Source organism: Somniosus microcephalus, chromosome 1 (genome assembly GCF_052327205.1).
Source record: "Somniosus microcephalus isolate GS21.2 chromosome 1, FLI_Smic_1.0, whole genome shotgun sequence".
Classification (NCBI taxonomy): Eukaryota; Metazoa; Chordata; class Chondrichthyes; order Squaliformes; family Somniosidae; genus Somniosus; species Somniosus microcephalus.
Genome location: NC_140987.1, coordinates 26867955 through 26894572, shown reverse-complemented (window position 1 = coordinate 26894572; position 26618 = coordinate 26867955). Strand labels below are relative to the sequence as shown.

The 26618-nt window shown below is 44.3% G+C and overlaps 1 protein-coding gene across 6 annotated transcripts in view; it reads left to right on the top strand.

Annotated features, from left to right (window-relative positions):
* The window catches only part of nek1 (NIMA-related kinase 1), a 220172-nt gene that overhangs the window by 88327 nt on the left and 105227 nt on the right, over positions 1 to 26618 (top strand). For 4 of the 6 annotated variants that reach the window (XM_085975769.1, XM_085975847.1, XM_085975918.1 and 1 more), the window contains exon 19: positions 21412 to 21495. The exons of the other annotated variants lie outside the window; for them this stretch is intronic. In XM_085975769.1, the coding sequence (XP_085831895.1) occupies positions 21412 to 21495 (84 nt within the window). The remainder of the gene's footprint in view (positions 1 to 21411; positions 21496 to 26618) is intronic. 6 annotated transcript variants of the gene reach the window in all.

Sequence of the window (26618 nt, the reverse complement as noted above, 5' to 3'; positions counted from 1 at the left end):
CTTTGTCCCTTGCAAAACAGTTTGGGATTGATGCTAGTACATGCAATTTTGGTGGGTATACTCAGGGCTGTTGGTATGTAATTTGCAGGGAGCTGGTTGCATGAAGAATTGCGGAAAGCTCACGGTTGTCCAAGAGACATTGAGCAATAACAGTTTAGAATAACATCTGGGCTTCAGATTTTTTCAGATTTATTTTCTTCCCTGTACCTCAGCAAGTCTGGTATCCTCTAAAATGTGAGGGTCACTAGGCTAGAAATCACTGCTCGTGACATTTGGTATGAGCATTCAATGTGTTCTGTAACATTCCTTTGTCTAGTTTTTAAGTGGCGTTAACCCATTTATTTCGAACAGATGAATGCTCTGTTAAAATAGCGGATGAAGGCGAGTCATATGAATGTGTCCTATCGCAAACCGAAATTTAGAATTTTCTGTTTTATATCTTGTAAACATGATTAGTTTATTTAATATCTATTTTACACATTAGCATGTATATATTAAAAATTTGATCCTGAGAAAATTGATTTTTGCATGAAATATACATGAAGATTTTGTTTTTGATCATTTAATACTTCTAAATAAATAATTGCGTTAGTAAGTTTTTCAGTAAGTTACTGTTTAAATTCCCCCCCATCCCAAGGATTGACTTTACCAGTTTTATTTTGTTACAGAAAGATGATTAAGCCAATAGATTACTGAAGAAAACACTATCTGTGTAAATGTTGGAAATTAGGTTCGACCTCAGAAAGCTTCACAGTCTCCTCTCTGCTGGAGGTGTTGTAACTCTGTTGTTAATAAGTTGTATCAAATATTCATTCCACTAGATTTGTTGCTAATATTGACAGTATTTTAGGCAGATTATTTTCATTCTGTGTTGTAAATTACAAAAATAATAGTACATAGTAGAATGCTTGAGACAGATTATAGAGGTTTTGCCATATATTCAGGGTCCCTTCCATAAACCAGTGTCTTATTCCAACGCAGCCAGGAAACTAGCTCCAATCTGTATTGTTAGGAAAGAAAAGAATGTATATGTCAAAACTCTATACTTAAACACAGCATATAAATTTTATTGTTGTAAATCTCAAACATCATACAAACCACTTCCTTTCTATACTGTCTGAGTTTTTACTCTTCATTTTATTATATGCGTTGGTTGTATTCTATTTTTGACCACTGTTTAGTCAGTATATGAGTCGGATGTTGTGTACTGTGATGCTCAAGGTCACGGCTGCAGCCGTGTACACTTAAATACTATTTAGACAGCGGTTGTACTCCGTGTTCCCCCTAAGGGGCCGCGTGGCCCGTTCACAGCTCCGCGCCTGCACGAAGTTTTAACAATGGGAAAGCCGGGCCCGGGCTGCGTGAGACCAGCTGAGAGCTGAGCGGCCACGCAGCATAGAGGAGGGAGCGTTGGTTGTACTGTAGTTACCAGTCTCCGTTTGGTACAGTATCCATTCACAGTCGATGCCTCGTTGTTTACACTGCCTGGCCGTGAACCTATAGAAACACAGAAGATAGGAGCAGCAGTCGGCCATTCAGCCCCTCGAGCCTGCTCCACCATTCAATGAGATCATGGCTGATCATCCAAATTCAGTACCCTGTTCCTGCCTTCTCCCCATATCCCTTGATCCCTTTAGCCTTAAGAAATATATCCAACTCCTTCTTGAATACATTTAATGAATTGGCCTCTACTGCCTTCTTTGGCAGAGAATTCCACAGGTTCACCACTCTCTGGGTGAAGAAATTCCTCCTCATCTCTGTCCTAAATGGCTTACCCCTTATCCTTAGACTGTGACCCCTGGTTCTGGACTCCCCGACCATCGGGAACATCCTTCCAGCATCTAGTCTGTCTAGTCCTGTTAGAATTTTATAAGTTTCGATGAGATCCCCTCTCATTCTTCTAAACTCCAGTGAGTATAAGCCCAATCGACCCAATCTCTCCTCATACGTCATTCCTGCCATCCCAGGTATCAGCCTGGTGAATCTTCGCTGCACTCCTTCCATGGCAAGAACATCCTTCCTCGGATAAGGCGACCAAAACTGCACACAATACTCAAGGTGTGGTCTCACCAAGGCCCTGTACAACTGCAGCAAGACATCCTTGTTCCTATACTCAAACCCTCTCGCTACGAAGGCCAACATACCATTTGCCTTCTTAACCGCCTGCGGCACCTGCATGCTTACTTTCAGCAACTGGTACACAAGGACGCCCAGGTCTCGTTGCACTTCCCCCTCTCCCAATCTATTGCCATTTAGATAATCTGCCTTCCTGTTTTTGCCACCAAAGTGGATAACCTCGCATTTATCCACGTTATATTGCATCTGCCATGCTTCTGCCCAGCTTCTGCCCAATCACCCAACCTGTCCAAATCATACTGGAGTTTCTCGGCATCCTCCTCACAGCACACACGCCCACCCAGCTTTGTGTCGTCTGCAAACTTGGAGATATTCCATCTAGTTCCCTCGTCCAGATCATTAATATATATTGTGAATAGCTGGGGTCCAAGGACCGATCCCTGCGGTACCCCACTAGTCACTGCCTGCCACTCGGAAAAAGAGCCGTTTATTCCAACTCTTTGCTTTCTGTCTGCCAACCAGTTCTCTGTCCAAGTCAATACCTTGCCCCCAATCCCATGTGCCTTAATTTTACACGCTAATCTCTTATGCGGGACCTTATCGAAAGCCTTTTGAAAATCCAAATACACCACATCCACTGGTTCTCCCTTATCTATTTTACCAGTTACATCCTCAAAAAATTCCAGTAGCTTAGTCAAGCACGATTTACCTTTTGTAAAGCCATGGTGACTTTGTCCGATCCGGTCACTTTTTTCCAAGTGCTCTGCTATTACATCCTTTATAATGGACTCCAGCACTTTCCCCACTACAGATGTCAGGCTTACCAGTCTGTAATTCCCCGTTTTCTCTCTACCACCCTTTTTGAACAGTGGGGTAACATTAGCTACCCGCCAATCCATGGGGACTGTTCCAGAGTCTATCGAATTTTGGAAGATGACCAACAATGCACCTACTATTTCTAGGGCCACTTCCTTAAGTACTCTAGGATGTAGATTATCAGGCCCTGGGGATTTATCGGCCCTCAATCCCATCAATTTCCCTAACACCGTTTCCCAACAAATACTGATTTCTATCAGTTCCTCCCTTTCATTAGACCCTATGTTCCCTGACATCTCTGGGAGGTTATTTGTGTCCTCCTTTGTGAAGACAGAACCAAAGTATGTATTTAATTGGTCTGCCATTTCTTTGTTCCCCATTATAAATTCCCCTGATTCTGACTGCAAGGGACCTACGCTTGACTTCACCAATCTTTTTCTCTTCACATATCTAAAAAACTGACTGTAAAAGCTTTTAATGTTCCCTGAAAGCTTACTCTCATACTCTATTTTCCCCCTCTTAATTAATCCCTTTGTCCTCCTTTGTTGGATCCTAAACTGCTCCCAATCCTCAGGTTTACTGCTTTTTCTGGCCAATTTATATGTCCTCTCCTTGGGTCTTATGCTATCCCTAATTTCCCTTGTTAGCCACAGTTGAGTCACCTTTTTTGTTTTATTTTTATGCCAAACTGGGATGAACAAATTCTGTAGTTCATCCATGCGATCTTTGAATGTTTGCCATTGCCCATCCACCGTCAACCCTTTGAGTGACATTCCCCAATCAATCCTACCCAACTCGCACCTCATACCATCGTAGTCTCCTTTTATTTAAATTCAGGACCCTAGTCTCTGAGTCAACTATTTCACACTCCATCTTAATGAAGAATTCGATCATATTATGATCGCTCCGACCCAAGGGGCCTCGCACAACAAGATTGCTAATTAATCCTTTCTCATTACATAATACCCAGTCTAAGATGGCCTGATCTCTAGTTGGTTCCTCGACATATTAGTCCAGGAAACCATCCCGTATACACTCCAGGAATTCCTCCTCCACAGTATTGTTACTAATTTGGTTAGCCCAATCTACATGTAGATTAAAGTCACCCATGATGACTGCTGTGCCCTTATTGCACGCTTCTCTAATTTCCCTTTTAATGCCATCCCCGACCTCCGCATTGCTGTTTGGAGGTCGATATACCACTCCCTCTAACGTTTTCTGCCCCTTGGTATTTTTCAGTTCTACCCATACAGATTCCACATCATCAGAGCTAATATCTTTCCTTTCAATTGTGTAATCCCCTCTTTAACCAGCAATGCTACCCCACCTCTTTTTCCTTTCTGCCTATCTTTCCTGAATATTGAATACCCCTGGATGTTGAGTTCCCAGCCTTGGCCACCCTGGAGCCATGTTTCTGTAATCCCAATCATATCATATTCATTTACCTCTATTTGCGCAGCTAATTCATCCACCTTATTACGAATGCTCCTCGCATTAAGACACAAAGCCTTCAGGCTTGTTTTTTTAATGCTCTTGGATCTTTTAGAATTATTATTTACTGTGGCCATGTTTGATTAAACCCTTGATTTCTCTGCCTGTCACTTTTGTTTTTCTCCTTCCTGTCTTTTGCTTTTATCCTTGTTTCCCTTTCCTCCGTTTCCCCGCGCAGGTTCCCAACCCCCTGCCATTTTAGCACTAGCAAACACTCCCCCTAGGACATCGGTCCCGGCCCTGCCCAGGTGCAAACCGTCCGGTTTGAACTGGTTCCACCTCCCCCAGATCCGGTTCCAATATCCCAGGAATTTGAATCCCTCCCCCTGGCACCATTCCTTTAGCCACGTATTCATCTGAAATATCCTTCTATTTCTACTCTGACTAGCACGTGGCACTGGTAGCAATCCTGAGATTACTACCTTTTGAGGTCCTGTTTCTTTAATTTACCTCCTAACTCCCTATAGCACCGGGAGTAATCTCTGGATTACTCCCGGTGCCACGTGCTAGTAAGTATAGGAATAGGAAGATAGAACAGATGAATGCGTGGCTAAAGGGATGGTGCAAGGGGGAGGGCTTTAGTTTCCTGGATCACTGGGTCTGCTTCTGGGAAAGGTGGGACTTGTACAAGTCGGACGGTTTACACCTGAACCAGGGGGGAACCAATATCCTTGCGGGGAGGTTTGCTAGCACTGCTGGGGAGGGTTTAAACTAACTTGGCAGGGGGTTGGGGTACAGAGTGGAGCTATAGTAGGGGGTGATTTACGGCCAAATACAGAGGGAAAAACAAGTCAGCTGGGAAGGCAGAGCAAATATGTGAAGGCAAAAGAGAATATGGCAGGGCTGGAAGGCATTTATTTTAATGCAAGGAGTCTTGCAAATAAGGTGGATGAACTGAAGTTGTTGTTGAACACATGGGAGTACGATATTGTTGCTATCACGGAGACATGGTTGAGGGAGGGTCAGGACTGGCAGCTCAATATTCCGGGGTATAGAATCTTCAGGCGAGACAGAGGGGGGTGTAAAAGGGGAGGGGGTGTTGCAATATTAATTAAGGAGTCAATTACTGCTGTAAGGAGGGATGATATATTAGCGGGTTCCTCTAATGAGGCCATATGGGTAGAACTTAAAAACAAAAAGGGGGCAAGCACTTTGCTGGGAGTGTACTATAGGCCCCCAAACAGTCAGGGGGAGATAGAGGAACAGATATGTAGGCAAATCTCAGAGAAGTGCGAAAATAATAGGGTAATAATAGTGGGGGATTTCAACTTCCCCAATATAAATTGGGACAGTCAGAGTGTGAAAGGCTTAGAGGGTGCAGAATTCTTAAAGTGCATCCAGGAGAGCTTTTTGAGCCAACATGTAGAAAGTCCTACAAGAGAGGGGGCGGTACTGGACCTAATTCTGGGGAATGTAGCCGGGCAAGTGGTGGAAGTGTCAGTAGGAGAGCATTTTGGCGACAGTGACCATAATTCGGTGAGATTTAAGGTGGTCATGGAAAAAGACAAAGACGGCCCGGAAATAAGGGTTCTAAATTGGGGGAAGGCCGATTTTAATATGATAAGGCAGGATCTGGCCAAAGTGGACTGGGAGCAGCTGCTTATAGGAAAATCCACATCAAAACAGTGGGAGACTTTCAGAAGGGAAATAGAGAGAGTACAACGCCAACATGTTCCTGTAAAGGTCAAGGGTGGGACCAACAAGCAAAGGGAACCTTGGATGACAAGGGATATACAAAAATGCATTAGAAATAAGAGGGGGGCTTTTGGCAGTTACAAAAGACTAAAGACAGAAGAAGCCCTAGAGGAGTATAAAAAGTGCAGGGGCATACTTAAAAAAGAAATTAGGAGGGCGAGGAGGGGCCATGAAATAACACTGGCGAGCAAAATAAAGGAAAATCCTAAGATGTTTTATAAGTATATTAAGGGCAAGAGGATAACCGGGGAAAGGGTAGGGCCCATTAGGGACCAAAGTGGCAATCTGTGTGTAGAGCCAGAGGATGTAGGCGGGGTTTTAAATGAATTTTTTGCATCTGTGTTCACTATGGAGAAAGACGATGCAGACATAGAAATCGGGCAAGGGGACTGTGACATACTTGAACATATTAGCATCGAGAGGGAGGAGGTGCTAGCGGTTTTAGCGGGCCAAAAAGTGGATAAATCCCCAGGCCCGGACGAGATGTATCCCAGGCTGCTGTGGGAGGCAAGGGAGGAGATTGCAGGGGCTCTGACACTAATTTTCAGAACCTCTCTGGCCACAGGGGATGTACCAGAGGACTGGAGAACAGCTAACGTAGTACCATTATTCAAGAAGGGTAGCAGGGATAAACCAGGGAATTACAGGCCAGTGAGTCTAACATCTGTGGTGGGGAAATTACTGGAAAAAATTCTGAGGGACAAAATTAATCTCCACTTGGAGAGGCAAGGATTAATCGGGGATAGTCAGCATGGCTTTGTCAAGGGTAAATCATGTCTAACAAATCTGATCGAATTTTTCGAGGGTGTGACTAGTGGGGTGGATGAGGGAAATGCTGTGGATGTGGTGTACATGGACTTCAGTAAAGCTTTTGACAAAGTCCCGCATAGGAGACTGGTCAAGAAGGTAAGAGCCCATGGGATCCAGGGTGCCTTGGCGCGTTGGATCCTAAACTGGCTGAGTGGCAGGAGGCAGAGGGTGATGGTCGAAGGTTGCTTTTGTGACTGGAAGCCTGTGTCCAGTGGGGTACCTCAGGGATCGGTGCTGGGTCCCTTATTGTTTGTGATCTACATAAATGATTTGGATGAAAATGTAAAAGGTATGATCAGTAAGTTCGCAGATGACACGAAAATTGGTGGGGTGGTAAATTGCGAGGAGGAAAGCCTCCGGCTACAGGACGATATAAACGGGTTGGTCAGATGGGCGGAAAAGTGGCAAATGGAATTTAACCCTGAAAAGTGCGAGGTGATGCATTTTGGACGGACAAATAAGGCAAGGGAATACACAATGAGTGGTAGGACCCTAGGAAGTACAGAGGGTCAGAGGGACCTTGGTGTACATGTACATAGATCCCTGAAGGCAGCGGAGCAGGTAGATAAGGTGGTTAAAAAGGCATATGGGATACTTGCCTTCATTAGCCGAGGCATAGAATATAAGAGCAGGGAGGTTATGATGGAGCTGTACAAAACGCTGGTGAGGCCACAGCTGGAGTACTGTGTGCAGTTCTGGTCGCCTCACTATAGGAAGGATGTGATTGCTTTGGAGAGGGTGCAGAGAAGATTCACCAGGATGTTACCTGGGATGGAGCGCCTCAGCTATGAAGAGAGGCTGGACAGGCTGGAGTTGTTTTCCTTGGAGCAGAGAAGGCTGAGGGGGGACCTGATTGAGGTGTACAAAATAATGAGGGGCATAGATAGGGTAGATAAAGAGGAACTTTTCCCCTTAGTGGGGGGGTCAATAACAAGGGGGCATAGATTCAGGGTAAGGGGCAGGAGATTTAGAGGGGATTTGAGGAGGAACTTTTTCACCCAGAGGGTGGTTGGAATGTGGAACTCAATGCCTGAAAGGGTGGTGGAGGCAGGAACCCTCACAACATTCAAGAAACATTTGGATGAGCACTTGAAATGCCATTGCATACAAGGCTATGGACCAAATGCTGGAAAATGGGATTAGACTGGACAGGGATGGATGGGTGGCGCAGACACGATGGGCCGAAGGGCCTCTTTCTGTGCTGTAAAACTTTATGACTCTCTGTGATTCAGCTTTTAGGACCTCATCCCGTTTTTTACCTATATCGTTGGTACCTACATGCACCACGTCAACTAGCTGTTCACCCTCCCCCCTCCAGAAATCTTCGGAAACTGTTTCACAGTGACGCAGAAGTGACAGGCTAACTGCATCCACAGATCACTAACCTGGGTCATGCGTGCTACATGTCAGTTTGATGAAGAGGTGGCGGTTTTGCCATATTTCAAAACAGTATGGTCGGGCAAGCCTTTTGCCCTGGGGAATAAATCAAGAAAGGTTAAGTTTGTCTTACATGATGTAAGGCTCAAATAGCAGAGGTGTTATTGTGAAATTTAGAGAGGGGAGGACTTAATCTCACTCCCACCAAATTAAGGAGAGGGAATATTCCAGGGCTCCCTCTGATTTGGGTTTTCCTCTGGCATCTGCTCTGTCTGCTGCCTGGTGAAATGGCAGAGTCCTGTAAGTTAGATTATGCGCATGATTTTCTTGAAAATGCTATGACCAAAGGAGTAAATGTTTGTTTTACAAACCAGTTGTTTTTATGTTCTCATTTACTGTGACTTTTGCGGGGAGCGGGTATATTCTTAGACTATTTCAAAAAAATGCTTTTTTTCCCCTCGTTGATTTGGTGTTTGAGTTGCAATTTATCTTAAATTGCATGAAGAAAGTCTTGGTGAATTATGTTTCAGATTAGATTTTACTTAGATGTTGACTGCATAATTTTGTGGTAGACATGCTATTTTATCTTTCTTCTCTGAAATAACTTTGGTTCAACTGCTTTTGAAATCATGCATGAAATCATCAAATTCCCTTGTGTAAGTAGGACACGACTATCACATTGTATTAGGTCCAACAGGTTACCCCTGCAGTTAGTCATTTCTGTGTGCTTGATGAACTGTAACACAACACTGAAGGAAATCAGATGATTGCTGTCAATAGTATGCACGTTACAGTATGTGAACACTCCCAACCATTTTTACATGGTAATTTAGAGTCAGAATCAGGGGAATTTATAATGGGGAACAAAGAAATGGCTGACCAATTAAATACATACTTTGGTTCTGTCTTCACAAAGGAGGACACAAATAACCTCCCAGAGATGTCGGGGAACATAGGGTTTAATGAGAGGGAGGAACTGAATGAAATCAGTATTTGTAGGGAAATGGTGTTAGGGAAATTGATGGGATTGAAGGCCGATTAAACCCCCAGGGCCTGATAATCTACATCCTAGGGTACTTAAGGAAGTGGCCCTAGAAATATTAGATGCATTGCTGGTCATCTTCTAAAATTCTATAGACTCTGGAACAGTTCCCATGGATTGGAGGGTAGCTAATGTAACCCCACTATTTAAAAAAGGTGGTAGAGAGAAAACGGGGAATTATAGACCGGTAAGCCTGACATCGGTAGTGGGGAAAATGCTAGAGTCCATTATAAAAGATGTAATAGCAGAGCACTTGGAAAACAGCGACAGGATCGGACAAAGTCAACATGGATTTACAAAAGGTAAATCATGCTTGACTAATCTACTGGAATTTTTTGAGGATGTGATTGGTAGAATAGATAAGGGAGAACCAGTGGATGTGGTGTATTTGGACTTTCAGAAGGCTTTCGATAAGGTCCCGCATAAGAGATTAGCATGCAAAGTTAAAGCACATGGGATTGGGGGTAAGGTGCTGACTTGGATAGAGAACTGGTTGGCAGACGGGAAGCAAAGAGTTGGAATAAACGGGTCTTTTTCCGAGTGGCAGGCAGTGACTAGTGGGGTACCGCAGGGATCGGTGCTAGGACCCCAGCTATTCACGATATATATTAATGATCTAGACGAGGGAACTAGATGTAATACCTCCAAGTTTGCAGACGACACAAAGCTGGGCGGGCATGTGTGCTGTGAGGAGGATGCAGAGAAACTCCAGTATGATTTGGACAGGTTGTGTGATTGGGCAGATGCATGGCAGATGCAGTATAATGTGAATAAATGCGAGGTTATCCACTTTGCTGGCAAAAACAGGAAGGCAGATTATTATCTGAATGGCAATCGATTGGGAAAAGGGGAAGTGCAACGAGACCTGGGTGTCCTTGTGTACCAGTTGCTGAAGGTAAGCATGCAGGTGCAGCAGGAGGTTAAGAAGGCAAATGGTATGTTGGCCTTTATAGCGAGAGGATTCGAGCACAGGAGCAAGGATGTCTTGCTGCAGTTGTACAGGGCCTTGGTGAGGCCACACCTTGAGTATTGTGTGCAGTTTTGGTCGCCTTATCTGAGGAAGGATGTTCTTGCCATGGAGGGAGTGCAGCGAAGATTCACCAGACTAGTACCTGGGATGGCAGGAATGACGTATGAGGAGAGATTGGGCCAATTGTGCTTATATTCGCTAGAGTTTAGAAGAATGAGAGGGGATCTCATTGAAACTTATAAAATTCTAACAGGACTAGACCGACTAGATGCAGGAAGGATGTTCCCGATGGTGCGGGAGTCCAGAACCAGGGGTCACAGTCTAAGGATAAGGGGTAAGACATTTAGGACAGAGATGAGGAGGAATTTCTTCATCCAGAGAGTGGTGAACCAGTGGAATTCTCTGCCACAGAGGGCGGTGGAGGCCAGTTCATTAAATATATTCAAGAAGGAGTTGGATATATTTCTTAAGGCTAAAGGGATCAAGGGATATGGGGAGAAGGCAGGGACAGGGTACTGAGTTTGGATGATCAGCCATGATCTCATAAAACATAGAAACATAAAAGATAGGAGCAGGAGTAGGCCATTCGGCCCCTCGAGCCTGTTCTGCCATTCAATGCGATCATGGCTGATCATCCCAATTCAGTACCCTGTCCCTGCCTTCTCCCCATATCCCTTGATCCCTTTAGCCTTAAGAAATATATCTAACTCCTTGAATATATTTAATGAATACATTTAATGAATTAAATGGCGGAGCAGGCTCGAGAGGCCGAATAGCCTACTCCTGCTCCTAATCTTCTATGTAATTCTCTCCTCCATATCTCTCCTCTCTCTCATTATCTTTTCTCTCTTTTCTCCCTTCTCTCCCCTCCTCTCTTCTCTCCCCTCCTCTCTTCTCTCCCCTCCTCTCTTCTCTCCCCTCCTCTGCTCCCCTCCTCTGCTCCCCTCCCCTCCTCTGCTCCCCTCCTCGCTCCCCTCCTCTGCTCTGCTCCCCACCCCTTCTCATTATTTACTTATCCCATGTGCGCCAGTTTACAATGTTTGCAGCTGATCGCTATGGTCACATACAATCTTCTCACCTGTCGCCATTTTTGGTCCCTTTGTCTGTTCATTTCCTAATGCATAACTTCCCATCGGTGCTCCACAAACCTCTCCACTGCTTGTATTCTGTTCACTCTTTCATTTCTTGCTCTCCCCATCCTCTCACCTCTTCCCCTTCCTCTGATTTCCCCCCCCCCTCTCTTTGTTTCCCTCCTCTCGGCTCCATGCCTCTCTCCAGTGTAAACCTTTCTCCTTTTCCTCCCCTCCCCTCACCATTTTCCCATACATGCCTCACCATTTCCTTCTTCCGCTCCACTTGCTGTTACCCCTTACCCCTGCTTGCTGTTATCACTTTACTCACTATTTCCCCTTTCTTCACTCCCTTCCTATTAAGCTTCCCCTTTCGTGCCTTTTTGCCGCAGTACTCTGGCTGGTTGGCTGCTCTTTGCTGGTGGGAAAATGGCTTTTCCCTTTTATTTTTGCTTGAAATACATCTCAGTAAGTTACTTCGAGCGCTTTGCGAAGTAAAATGCCAGTTCCCCACCGGCGAAGGCAACCCGGGATCGGCAGAGAACAGGGGCAGTCGGAAAACACTTTTCGCCCAAAGCGGGTAAACTATCAACGATCAGCCCAAGCACCAGTGCAACAGTAGTTGAAGATTGGTGGGGCCAAGGCAGACGGCACATGGGGAGAACAGACGGTTTTCCTTCTATCGTTGATGCTCTGTGGATCAGCTCCTCTTCATGGTGTGGCTCAGTTGGCAGCACTCTCGTCTCGGAGTCAGAATGTTGTCAGTTCAAGCCCCACTCCAGAGAGTTGAGCGCATAATCCAGGCTGGCACTCTCCAGTGGAGTACTGAAGAATTGCTGCACTATTAGAGGTGCTGTCTTTCCGATGAAACGTTAAACTGAGGCCCCGTCTGCTTTCTCGGGTGGATACGAAAGATCCCATGGCACTATTCGAAGAAGAGCAGGGGAGTTCTCCCCTGTGTCCTGGCTAGTATTTATCCCTCAATCAAACATCACTAAAAATAGATTATCTGGTCATTATCGCATTGTAGCTTCTGGGACCTTGCTGTACGCAAATTGACTGCCGTCTTTTCAACATTACAACAGTACTTCATTGGCTGTATAGTGCTTTGGGACATCCTGAGCTCGTGAAAGGCATTATATAAATGCAAGATCTTTGTTTCTTTCTTTTAGCCACCCCTGCTTCTGCCATGCACCATGGCACCCTGTCTTTTTGCCTGTGTACTTTGATTACTATGGTGAGGGGGGGCGGTGGCTGGCCAAAGAAATTATGCTAATTGTGCATGTGTGAGCACTGTGTAAACTTGTATCCATATCAAGCATATTCCGTAGTGCTGGGAAGTAGAACATTTAATCATTTCAATCATCAAGTATTCCTAGATTGGATATGGCAAGAGGAAAACACCCTCTCCAGAGTCCCAACCTCAGATGAGCTAGTAACATAACATAAGAAATAGGAGCAGGAGCAGGCCATTCGGCCCCTTGAGCCTGCTCCGCCATTTAATGAGATCATGGCTGATCCGATTTTGGCCTCAATTCCACTTTCCTGCCTGCTCCCCATAGCCCTCGAGTATTCTGAGACTATGCCCCCTCGTTCTAGATTCCCCCATGAGGGGAAACATCCTCTCTGCACCTACCCTGTCCAACCCCCTCAGAATCTTACATGTTTCAATAAAATCACCTCTCATTCTTCTGAACTGCAATGAGTATAGGCCCAACTTGCTCAACCTTTCCTCATAAGACAACCCTTTCATCTCAGGAATTCACCTAGTGAACCTACTCTGAACTGCCTCCAATGCAAGTATATCCCTCCTTACATTTGTAGCAAGACTTCCCTACTTTTATACTCTATCCCCCTTGAAATAAAGGCCAGCATTCCATTTGCCTTCCTGATTACTTGCTGCACCTGCATGTTAACTTTTTGTGTTTCATGTACGAGGACACCCAAATCCCTCTGTACTGCCGCATTCTGTAGTCTTTCTCTATTTAAATAATGTTTTTCTTTTCTATTCTCCCTACCAAAGTGGATAACTTCACATTTTCCCGCATTATACTCCATCTGCCAAATTCTCGCCCACTCACTTAACCTATCTATATCCCATAACAATTGATGAGAGCCATCCTCCACTGTGTGTCTGCTTCAGGAATTGAGATCTCTATTCACAAATCCTAGTTAAACTGAGATCACCATTGGGTGGAGCTGACTTGCTGAAGGGATCCCCGACCTGAAATCGCTGAGGAATTGGATTTTGACTATTCCATGGAGAAGTACTGTAAAGTGGGAAATATTCAAAACATGACCGAGAGCAAGTATCTGTTCATAATTGTACTTGCCTGCACTTCATTCACTTTTAAAGAGATGTGTACATATCTAGTGTCTTCTGTGTTATCACCATATTGTGCTTGAGAATATTGTTCTCTTGAGTGAGTTGCGAGGCAATGGAGTGAAGAGGAGTGGAATCTTAGATTGAGATTCTAAATATGGTTGGTCAAATAGTCATCATGTGTACTATTACCTACACCATCACAAAGCGTCGGCTAAGCTCTTCACAAAACAAATTAAAACACTTCCCGTTTTGGAATAAATGTACATTGACTGCAGTATTTGAGCTGTGTGGTAAAGTATTTGCTCCACCTGTCATAGTGGCTGTGAGTGTTAACCGCTTCAAACATTATTCCATGCTCAAGGCCACTTCTGCAACCTGAAGAGCAATCATCTACTGCTCTTGGGTTTCAGCTGCCATCAGTATTTAACTACTATTTCACACACGTATTTCAGTCAAGACTGTGGGTATATCATGAAATTAAATCTGTTTGATTGGAGGAATGATTCATGTCGGAGGTTTTCTTTTTGTCAGAGAGTCATCACTTTTTGGCATCAGAGTGACCGTGATTTACTTTGTCAGTAATATTACAGAGCATTTGTTATAGTTGCATACAATATACAGATCTGCCAACTATTACGAACTGGGAGTGAAAATCACTAATTTAGGTCTAAAAGTGTTAACTTTTTTCATGCATACCATTCTTGTAAAGGAAGATAGCTCCCGACACTTAAATGGATTTGCAAACTACATCACTGTTACCCAGGGGTGTCCAAACAATAAGTGGCAATCTGGCCCACGAAGTCCAGGCAAGTCAGTTCTTCCTCACTGGCTTGTTGGTTTTATACGTGGCCCGTGAGGCTTCATTGTATCCACTTAAGTGGCCCACAAAGATGAAAAGCTTGGATGCTCCTGCTCGTACCAATCATCATTGGTCACTCCTAATATTTTTCCAATATCGGCAGCTCTGAATATAGCAGGGCAATGGTGAGTTCTGGAGTTCAACATTTATTCCTTTAAAAATGAATTTTGCATGTTTCGTGTAGAGTCTGCTCCCACACTCACATGGCCACCTCAGGCATGTTCCAATCTTCTATGTTTGACCGCCTACTATTTCTCATCTGCTTGTTACCTTGAATGACATTTATCTGCAAGCATGAAACTAGCTTCCGACTCCCGGCTTTACCTCTTCTCCATCGCCTTAGCTTCATGATTGTTGCTGTGCTTTCCTCTTGCTTAGCCATCATCAAGCCATGCATATTCCACCGTTTTTTCTAGCTTGACATTGGCAAGTTTGAAGCCCGCATGTTTGCACCAGAAATTCCATACCCTGGGCCCTGCCCTGATTGTGGCCATTTCATAGAGTGTGAGTTACCTTGGTGTTTTGTTTGACCTTGAGCTGGGCTTCAAACTCTTATTTTATGCACAACCAAAGCCACCTGTTTTTACCTCAATGACGTTGCCCATCTCTGTCACAGCCTAATTTCCAATGCTACTGAGACTCTGCCTTTGTCAGCTCTGGGCTCAACTTCTTCAATGTTCTGCCTACTAGCCTCCTTAGTTCTAGCCTGCACAAACTTATACCTCAACCAAAGCCTTCACCACTTGTATCCTATCCCATAAGAAGTCCCATTCACCTATCATCCCTGTTCTTGATGTCTTAAACTGTTTCCCCCTTCCACAATGCATAATGCAGATCCTTATCCTCCTTTGAAAATCCTTTCATGACCACCTTCCATCTGACCTCTGCAACCTCCAATTTGTGTGTTGGAAAGCTTTGTTCTTCTGACACTCGTTTGCTGTGTGTTTCTCTTCTTTGCATTCCACCGTCACTCCCATCATCATAATATAGCCTTCATCCATCATGGCCCTTGTGTCTGGAATTCTCTTTCTAAATCTCCTGCTGCATCCCTCCTCATCTTCAAAGGTTTCACCAAAATCTATTTTGACCAAACCTTACCCTTAACCCTTTCTCAACCTCCTGCTTGGTGTCCATTTTTGGGAAGTTACTTTTAAAGGTGTTACATACAATTATAAGTGATTTTTCTTGTTCTAGAAGAGTATAACTGGTATCCAAAACCAATTCATTGGCAAAATAGTTTTTTTTTAAATTCTGGGTGATCCCATTGGATTAACTACTCTGGGTGAGGATAAGATGAAAATACAATGATTGGGGATGCAAGATATGAGGGAAGGAAAATAACTGCAGAGTAGGTCACTTTTCCTGTAGAGTTTTTATTTCTCAATGGAATGTATGTTTGTTGAGAATTATGGAATATTTCTTTAAATGTTTGCCATTTCTTATCTACCGTCATAATTTTTAATCTAATTTCCCCAATCTACCTGAGTTAACTTGTCCCTCATACCTATGTAATTGACTTTATTTAAGTCCAGACTGAATATAGAAAGTTCAGAGGGGAAGTGAAAAAGGAAATAAGAGGGGCAAAGAGAGAGTATGAGAATAGATTGGCAGCTAACATAAAAGGGAATCCAAAAGTCTTCCATAGACATATAAATAGTATATGGGTAGTAAGAGGAGGGTTGGGGCCGATTAGGGACCAAAATGGAGACCTACGCATGGAGGCAGAGGGCGTGGCTGAGGTACTATATGAGTACTTTGCATCTGTCTTTACCAAGGAAGAAGATGCTGCCAAAGTCATAGTGAAAGAGGAGATAGTTGAGATAGTGAAAGAGGAGGTAGTTGAGATACTGGATGGGCTAAAAATTGATATAGAGGAGGTACTAGAAAGGCTGTTTGTACTTAAAGTAGATAGTCACCAGGATCAGAGGGGATGCATCCTAGAATGCTGAGTGAGGTTAAGGAGGAAATTGCGGCGGTACTGGCCATAATCTTCCAATCTTCCTTCAATACGGGGGTGGTGCCAGAGGACTGGAGAATTGCAAATGTTATACCATCATTCAAAAAAGGGTGCAAGGATAAACCCAGCAACTACAAGCCAGTCAGTTTAACCTCTGTAGTGGGGAACTTTTAGAAACGATAATCCGGGACAAAATTTACAGTCACTCGGACAAGTGTGGACTAATTAAGGAAAGTCAGCACGGATTTGTTAAAGGCAAACCATGTTTAACTAACTTGATTGAGTTTTTTGATGAGGTAACAGAGAGGGTTGATGAGGGCGTGGTGTACATGGATTTCCAAAAGGTGTTTGATAAAGTGCCACATAATAGGCTTGCCAGCAAAGTTAAAGCCCTTGGAATAAAAGGGACAATTGGCTAAGTGACAGGAGACCGAGTAGTGGTGAACGGTTGTTTATCGGACTAGAGGAAGGTACACAGTGAGGTTCCCCAGGCGTCTGTACTAGGACCACTGCTTTTCTTGACATATATATATGTTAATGACTTGAACTTGGGTGTACAGGGCACAATTTCAAAATTTGCAGATGACACAAAACTTGGAAGTATAGTGAACAGGATAGTGATAGACTTCAAGAGGACATAGACAAGGCTGGTGGAATGGGCGGACTCATGGCAGATGAAATTTAACACAGAAAAGTGTGAAGTGATACATTTTGGTAGGAAGAACGAGGAGAGGCGATATAAACTAAAGGGTACAATCCTAAAGAGGGTGCATGAACAGAGAGAGCTGGGGGTATATGTGCACAAATCGTTGAAGGTGGCAGGGCAGGTTGAGAAAGCGGTTAAAAAAGCATACGGGATCCTGGGCTTCATAAATAGAGGCATAGAGTATATAGCAAGGAAGTTATGATGAACCTTTATAAAACACTGGTTTGGCCACAACTGGAGTTCCCATTGGCTGAAGGGTCGAGAACCAGAGGACACAGATTTAAGGTGATTGGCAGAAGAACCAAAGACAACATGAGGAAAAGCTTTTTTACGCAGCGAGTGTTTAGGATCTGGAGTGCACTGTCTGAAAGGGTGGTGGAGGCAGATTCAATCATGGCTTTCAAAAGGGAATTGGATAAGTACCTGAAGGAAATGTTTTTGCAGGGTTATGGGGAAAGAGCGGGGGAGTGGGACTAGCTAAAGTGCTCTTGCAGAGAGCCGGCATGGGCCAAATGGCGGCCTCCTGTGCTGTAACCATTCTATGATTTCAAACTTATGTACATCACTCTCAAACTCAATGTGAAATTCTAGCATAATATGATCACTCTTCCCTAACGGATCCTTTACTCTGAGATTACTAATTAACCCTGTTATTACACAAGACAAGTTTTAAAATAGCCTGTTCCCTGGTTGGCTCCACGACGTATTGTTCTAGGAAACTATTTCTAATGTATTCCATGAACTTGTCCTCCAAACTACTTTTGCCAATTTGGTTTATCTAGTCTATATGAAGATTAAAGTCCCCCACGATTATTGCATTATCTTTGTTACAAGCTCCTCTTCTTGATTAGTACTCTGTCCAACAGTGTAGCTACTGTTAGGGGACCTATAAACTACTCCTACCAGTGTTTTCTGCCCCTTGTTATTTCTTTCTGTGGAATTCTCTGCCCCAGAGAGCTGTGGCGGCTGGGTCATTAAATACATTTAAGGTGGAGATAGACAGATTTTTGCAAGATAAGGGAGTGAAGGGTTATGGGAAGCAGGCAGGGAAGTGGCTTTGAGCCCAAGATCAGCCATGATCTTATTGAATGGCGGAGCAGGCTCGAGGGGCCAAGTGGCCAATTCCTGCTCCTATTTCTTATGTTCTTTCAGAGACTGGAATGTAGCCAACATAACCCCAATATTTAAAAATGAACATATGGTTGACACGGGGAGCTACAAATCAATGAGTCTCGCATTTGTCCTTGTGGGTAAAGTATTAGATGGCATCCCAGACAGGACAGTGCAGCACCTAGATCGGTATGGTAAGAAGTCAAGTCTGCATGGATTAATGGGAGGGAGATCTTGTCCAAAAATTTTACTAAAGCTCTTCAAAAGAAACTCTTGCCGTGTGATCTATTTAGATTTCAGCAAGGCTGATGATACCGTGCCACACAAGCAATAAGTTAACATCATGGGGAGGCATGCAATAGGATGTAAGCTTCTGGAGTTGGTTTGAAAATTGGCTACGCCAATGTGAATGAAGATGTGTTGACATGGCAAGGGGTACCACAGGGATCAGTGCTGGGACATTGCTGTTTCCAGTGCATTTAAATGTGCTGGACCTGATGGCAGAAACTAAGGGGTCTAATTTTGCAGTGGGCATCAAATCAGGGAGTGGCTGTTCATACCAAAAATGAAGCCACCTGGATAGGTTGAGGATTGTTGATGCATGGCAAATGACATTTCATGTGGACAAATGCAAGTTAATGAATAGGAATGGGAAATTAACAGTGGGAATATAAACTCTCGCTGGAGGCGACAGGATGCAACACAAGAGAGCAATATGGCGTTATTGGTCAATCGCGCACTGAAAGCAATTGCACTGTTGTGTGACAGCAGTAAGGAAAGCTAGTCGGGTCTTTGGATGTCCAGCCAGAGGGGTACCGCACCAATCCCAGAGCTGATACTGAATCTGTAGAAGGCACTGTTATGGCCACACCTGGGGAACTGTGTACAATTGTGGCCATCATAGTACAGCAACGATATCAAGCAGTGGAGGCAGTACAGAAAAGGACAAACTTGACTGTTACTTAGCCTAAGGCATGTTTGAGCAATGACGAGAGGTTCAAGTGCTGGGATTGTCTACTCTGGAGAGGAACAGGCTTAGGGGTGATGCTGCTCAAGAGTCTTGTAATAGATAAATGAAGTCCTCAATACGTTCAAGACTACCACAAACTCTATAATCAGGGGACATTGGCTCAGAGGAGGAAATGTGCACAGATAGTTTAATTTTAATTACTTTTCCACAGGTCAGTGGCTGCTCAGGGAGGCATGTGATGTGAAAAAATTTAAGCCACAATTGGATAGATATTTGAGAGGAATTGATTCTTGGGACTGGCTGCGTGCACAAGACTCTTTCTGCTGCGAACCTTTCCTCTGTAACATCTTTGAACTATCCGCACTGCTTAAGAAATTAGATCCTTTAAAAACGAGACTTGTTCAGTGTATTGGGTCCCTAGATTCAAAGTCTTCTGATTAATTTATAGCCCAGATGTATGAAAGCCTAACTTAGGATCAGGATTTGGAGATCGTGAGCCAATGTAAGATGTAATTTTGCTGAAGATTATTTCTTCAACGTACAGTTAAGTCCTTGTTTACGGTCCTCTTATTTACGTGCCCTGTATGAAGTTGTGTTTACTTGTGTGCAGCCATTACCTGGGAACTGGCAGCCCTCCTAAATAGCCATTCTTAAAGCATGAACCCAGTTAATGATTGGCTGGATATCTGATCATGGTGGGGTGGGAGGGGAAGGCTTTGGATCCAAACCCAATCCCTTTTGTGCTTTGTGTCCTGATTGTGCATGTTTCCAGGATGAGTCACCGGATGGAATTCAGAAGTTTACATCTTGGCTAATTTTCTTCTCTTTGCCCCCCCCCCCCCCCCCCCACACATTCCGCCTCCCACCCACCACCCCCCAACATCAACCTTAACCTGTGGGCACTCTCTAACCTCTTTAGAAACTTTGACCACTACTCTATACGCAGACGTTAATCCATGACATAAGCTGCCAGACGTTAAATTTGTCTACTGGTGCATTGCAAACTAAGGGATCAGATTATTGCTGCATGTTATAACCTACAGTGGCCGACTGCCCCAGTTCCGATCAGTACAAACTGGGGATTGAATTGGGGAACTCCTTTTCATATGGTGCCCCCTGAAGGGGCATCAGGGCAGTTACAATTGTATCTTGTGCTGTGTGTGAGGGTGGGCAGGTGCACTATTGCCAGTCCTGTTCCAACTTTGCTTTTGATCTGGTCACAGGTTCCCTTTTTATAATTCGGTGTTTACACTCTGTATACAGTGCAATTGCGATGATATAACACACCAAATCTAAGATTTGTATTTCATTCACCTGAGATCCACTCTAAGAGCAAGGAAGTAACTTGTCAGCTCCAGTGTGACACTGAGCCCAGAACGTTGCACATCGGAGCCTCTGTTTATACCAACCCAGTGAGAGTCTGACCCCTTGCGTTACTGGTGCACAGTGCATTGGGAGGCAAGTTCAGAGCTTGGCAGATTATAACTTGGATTTATGCCTGCATTTGCAAAGCGGTGCTCGATAGACTGCCCAGGTGATTACGGACTGTCGTTGATTGCTTCAAACGGGCCAGTAACAATTCACTGGGCTTAACTTGACAATTAGTCAAATTGTGAACTAATTTGATCTGTTAGCAAATCAGATATAATAAGGCAGTCGGCGGGTACATGCTTGTATTCCTTCAGGGAAATGACTTGCTTAACTCTCTGTTCAGCATTGCTGAGATTGGGCACTCTTCATGTGCTGACTCATTGGGGAGAAAGATGTTCCGTCACTTCAGATTTTATATATCTCAAGCTGAGTCAGTTTTGTTTTAAAAGCTCATTACTCTGAAAAATAATCATTGTGCTGTTTAACTATAGCATAGTCTTAAATATGAATAAAGTGCCTCTTGAAAGGCAATCGCAATCATTGAAGTAAATATTAATTTGATGGTGCTATTGGTTTTAAGGTAAATTCTAACCAAGATTGATGTCATTCTTAAAGGAGCAATGATATTGTTGTCTTTATTCCTTGCTGAAGGGATTAAACTGCATTTGAGTATTTAATGACCACATAATCGTGACTGTGTGTTTGGTGGGCACTTTTTTGTATAAGCCCCATTTTCTTAAATTTAACCCATTGAATGGTAAACAGGGGATCCTGCAAAACCTGGCAGCTATCTATGGAGGCAGGCCCATTTCAACAGGAAGAGGAAAATCCAGAAGCAAGGAGGAAGAGGTAGGAGGCCTGCATGTTTCTCGTCTTCATAAAGCCAGTGGCATCACTTTTTGGGGTCATTTTGTCAACGTGTGTTCTGAAGTTTGCACATACAGTCCAAGCGATAGGAGGAACTCCCTGCTTCCCTTGTATGTCTGTATTCTGCGAATTAAATTGGGTATATTTTCTGCAATGTGGCTGATCTATCAAACCTTTCAGATGTACAGGAAACTGGCAGGATCTCCCTATCTGTACCCCTTTTTGCACTTTAAAAAGTAATAGGAATACTTTCTGTTAGCTGATCTCAGTCAGCAGCGGCAGTGCGAGAGCTGGAGTCGGCCCCGGTACCATTGGTTTAGAGAGGAGAAATTTGGGCAGGGCTTCTGCCCCTCGTTGGTATTAAATGATCCAGATTGTGTGTGTGTGTGGATGTGGATGTTGTGTGAGGACAGGATCAGGCTTGGCTTTAATGCCTTTGCGGTTGACTAGCCTGCCACCACTCGCGCATGACAAACAGCCACTTGTGTGAGCTACTAGATGGTGCCTGGCACCCAGGAATTGTATCCCAGCAATGAGTCAATGAGCTGACACTCCCAGTGCAGTGCTGAGGGAGTGCTGCACTGTCGGAGGTGCCGTCTTTCAGATGAGACGTTAAACCGAGGTCCCGTCTGCCCCCTCAGGTGGATGTAAAATATCCCATGGCACTATTTTGAAGAAGAGCAGGGGAGTTCTCCCCGGTGTCCTGGCCAATATTCATCCCTCAACCAAAATCACTAAAACAGATTATCCGGTCATCGTCACATTACTGTTTGTGGGAGCTTGCTGTGCGCAAATTGTCTGCCGCGTTTCCTACATTGCAACAGTGACTACACTCCAAAAAAAAAGTACTTCATTGGCTGTAAAGCGCTTTGGGACGTCCGGTGGTCGTGAAAGGTGCTATAGAAATACAAGTCTTTTCTTCTTCTTGGGGAAAATTACAAAAAAGTGGAAATGATTGTTAATTGTTGGTAACTTTGATTTTGAAAAGTGACATTAGCGAGAATGTTTTCTTTGGATTATCTCTGATTATTCTGTTTTTCCATTTGGGATACGTAAAATGATTTAAACTCCGAGGTGTATTTGTGTCTGAAACCAGAACCAGCCTATGTGTGTGAGTTTTTTTTTATTCATTGATGGGATTTGGGCGTCGTTGGCTAGGCCTGCATTTAGTGCCCATCCCTAATTGCCCTTGAGAAGATGGTGGTGAGCCGTCTTCTTGAACCGCTGCAGTCCATATGGTGTAGGTACACCCACAATGCTGTTAGGAAGGGAGTTCCAGGATTTTGGCCCAGCGACAGTGAAGGAACGGCGATACAGGTCCAAGTCAGGATGGTGTGTGGCTTGGAGGTGATGTTCCCATGCGTCTGCTGCCCTTGTCCTTCTAAGTGGTAGAGGTCGCGGGTTTGGAAGGTGCTGTTGGAGCTTTGGCGAGTTGCTGCAGTGCATCTTGTAGATGGTACACACTGCAGCCACAGTGCGCCGGTGGTGGAGGGAGTGAATGTTGAAGGTGGTGGATGGAGCGCCAATCAAGCGGGCTGCTTTATCCTGAATGGTGTCGAGCTTCTTGAGTGTTGTTGGAGCTGCACTCATCCAGGCAAGTGGAGAGTATTCCATCACACTCCTGACTTGTGTCTTGTAGATGGTGGAAAGGCTTTGGGGAGTCAGGAGGTGAGACACTCGCTGCAGAATTCCCAGCCTCTGGCCTGCTCTTGTAGCCACAGTATTTATATGGCTGGTCCAGTTCAGTTTCTGATCAATGGTAACCCCCAGGATGTTGATAGTGGGGGATTCAGCGATGGTAATGCCATTGAATGTCAAGGGGAGATGGTTAGAGTCTCGCTTGTTGGAGATGGTCATTGCCTGGCACTTGTGTGGTGCGTATTAAGATATGTTAGCCGTGGCTCAGTGGTCGCACTCGTGCCAGAATGTTGTGGGTTAATCCACATAGAGGAATGAGATTTGAGCACATAATCTAGGCTGACACTCCAGTGCAGCACTGAGGGAGTGCTGCACTGTCAGAGGTGTGCCGTCTTTTGGAGGCGACGTTCAACCGAGTTCGCTTCTGCCCTCTGGTGGATGTAAAAAATCCCATGACACTATTTCGAAGATGATTCACCCAGTGTCCTGGCCAGCAACTGCCCCTCTATGGACACCACTAAAAGATTTTAATCAGTCATTTATCTCATTGCTGTTTGTGGGACCTCGCTGTGCATAAACTGGATTCTGCCGTTCCCTACATTACAATAGTAACTGCACTTCAAAACTCACTTCATCAGCTGTAAAGTGCTTGGGACACGCTGCGATTGTGAAAAGTGCGATATAAATGCAAGTTCTTTCGACTTTCTTTCGAAAAAGCTTGAGGCGATAGGCGGAGCAGTATGCTGGAGAAACAGTGTATGCCAGCAGAGAGATCTGGCACCACCAGTTTGATTCTAAGAGGTGACTGCAGAGATAGTGGATGCATTGGTTTTGATCTTCCAAAATTCCCTAGATTCTGGAATGGTCCCCGCGGATTGGAAGGTAGCAAATGTAATACCACTAATCAAGAAAGGAGGGAGAGAGAAAGCCAGTTAGCCTGACATCAGTCATTGGGGAAAATGCTGGAATCCATTATTAAGGAAGTGATAACGGGGTACGTAGAAAATCATATGATTAGGCAGAGTCAACATGGTTTTATGAAAGGGAAATCATGTTTAACAAATTTATTAGAGTTTTTTGAGGATGTAACTAGCAGGGTAGATAAAGGGATGTAGTTTATTTGGATTTCCAAAAGGCATTCGATAAGGTGCCACATAACAGGTTGTTAGGCAAGATAAGGGCACATGGGGTTGGGGGTAATGTATTACTGTGGATAGAGGATTGGTTAACAGACAGAAAACAGAGTGAGGATAAACGGGTCATTTTCAGGTTGGCAGGCTGTAACTAGTGGAGGGTGCCGCAAGGATCAGTGCTTGGGCCTCAGCCATTTGCAATCTACATTAATGACCTAGATGAAGGGACAGAGTAATGTATCCAAGTTTGCTGACGATGCAAAGCTAGGTGGGAAAGTAAGCTGTGAGGATGACACAAAGAGCCTGCAGAGGGATATAGATAGACTAAGTGAGTGGGCAGTAAGGTGGCAGATGGAGTATAATGTAGGGAAATGTGAGGTTATTCACTTTGGTAGGAAGAATAGGAAAACAGAATATTTTTTAAGTAGTGAGAAACTTTCAAATGTTGGTGTTCAGAGCGATTTGGGTGTCCTCGTGAAGAAACACAGAAAGCTAGCATGCAGGTACAGCAAGCAATAAGGAAGGCAAATGGCATGTTGGCCTTTATTGCAAGGGGGTTGGAGTATAAGAGTAAGGAAGTCTTGCTACAATTGTACAGGGCTTTGGTGAGACCACACCTGGAGTACTGTGCACAGTTTTGGCTTCCTTATCTAAGGAAGGATATACTTGCCTTGGAGGCGGTACAACAAAGATTCACTAGATTGATTCCTGGGCTGAGAGGGTTGTCCTATGAGGAGAGATTGAGTAGATTGGGCCTATACACTCTGGAGTTTAGAAGAATGCGAGGTGATCTCATTGAAACATAAAATATTCTGAGGGGGATTGACAGGGTAGATGCTGAGTGGCTGTTTCCCCCGGCTGGAGAGTCTAGAACTAGGGGGGATAGTCTCAGAATAAGGGATCGGCCATTTTAGACTGAGCTGAGGAGGAATTTCTTCACAGGGTTGTGAATATTTGGAATTTTCTACCACAAAGGGCTGTGGATGCTGAATTGTTGAATATATGCAAAGTTGTGATAGATAGATTTTTGGACTCTAGGGGAATCAAGGGATATGGAGATCGGGTGGGAAAATGGAATTGATGTAGAAGTTCAGCCATGATCTTATTAAATGGCGGAGCAGGCCCAAGGGGCTGTATGGCCTTCTCCTGCTCCTAATTCTTATGTTCTTATTCTGTCCCTCTATACTTAGTAATCTCATTTCGGTGTTACAGAAAGATGCCGAACAGAACCTTAGTGTTCTTTCAGTCGATGAAGGTAGAATCCAATGAGGGAGTCCCAACTGAGCCACTCTAACACACTTCATGGCAACTAAATAAGGAGTTGTATTGACATTGACTCGGTAGAAGCCCACCGCAACCCTTTTTGTGTGCAGGAGGGGAAAGACCAGTGAGTGGTGAAAATCAGTTGGGGGAGGAGGGGGATGGGAAGACAGTGGCTGCCTCATAGGAACTTAATCAAAAAATACTGTAAAGATGTTCAGTTTACAATATTAGCTCATTACTGTAAGTTTGAATCGAAATGATTCCAATTCCACGTCACAAAGCTGCGCGCGCGGACAAAATATTGGAATGCACTTTCATCGTGCAGCAGCTGAAGTTGATGCATTAGCAGCTGCAATTGTGAGCAAAATGGATCGTAAGCTTCACAGACGTGAAAATCTAGTTAATTATTCCCAGTGTTAAAATCATTGCTAAAGTTACAATTGCTTTTCGCAATGTACGTTGAAGTAGCGGTCAGTGGAAGCATTTCACGTACTGCATGTTGCGTACTGCGTGTCACAAAAACAAATTTCTGTCTCGCTCTCTTTTTAAAATGAAGAAATCTAGTCATTTCTAATATTCAGAGCCCCCCCCCCCCCGACAACAGACAATAACTTCTAACTGACTTTTTTTTTAAAAAGCCGGTATGATCTCTAATTGACCTGTGGGTCTGCCTGAGAGCAAGTTACTTCTTATTGACACAAGAAGGCACAGCGATTACACTTTGTTGCCTTAAGGGGACAGACTTAGTTCCACACAGTTCCACAGAATCTTCCCCCATCTCTGCTGACTCATGGAACTCGATTTTAACCCAACCCCCAAAACGGGTGGGAGAGGGTCCAGGGGTGGGGGTGGCGGGGGGGATTTAAAATATCAAGCAACTCAACCCCATTCCCACCCCTTTAAATTTTAAAAAGCATAATTCAGGGCATGGATGAGGCTCCTGCGAAAGGCAGGCGGGGGCCTAATTACCATACCGAAATGGCCCCCGACCATTCCCCCCTCGCCCCGATTGCCAGCTGGAGCTTCCTTACCATGCCAACATCCCACCAACTCTCCTGGTTGCCGATATTC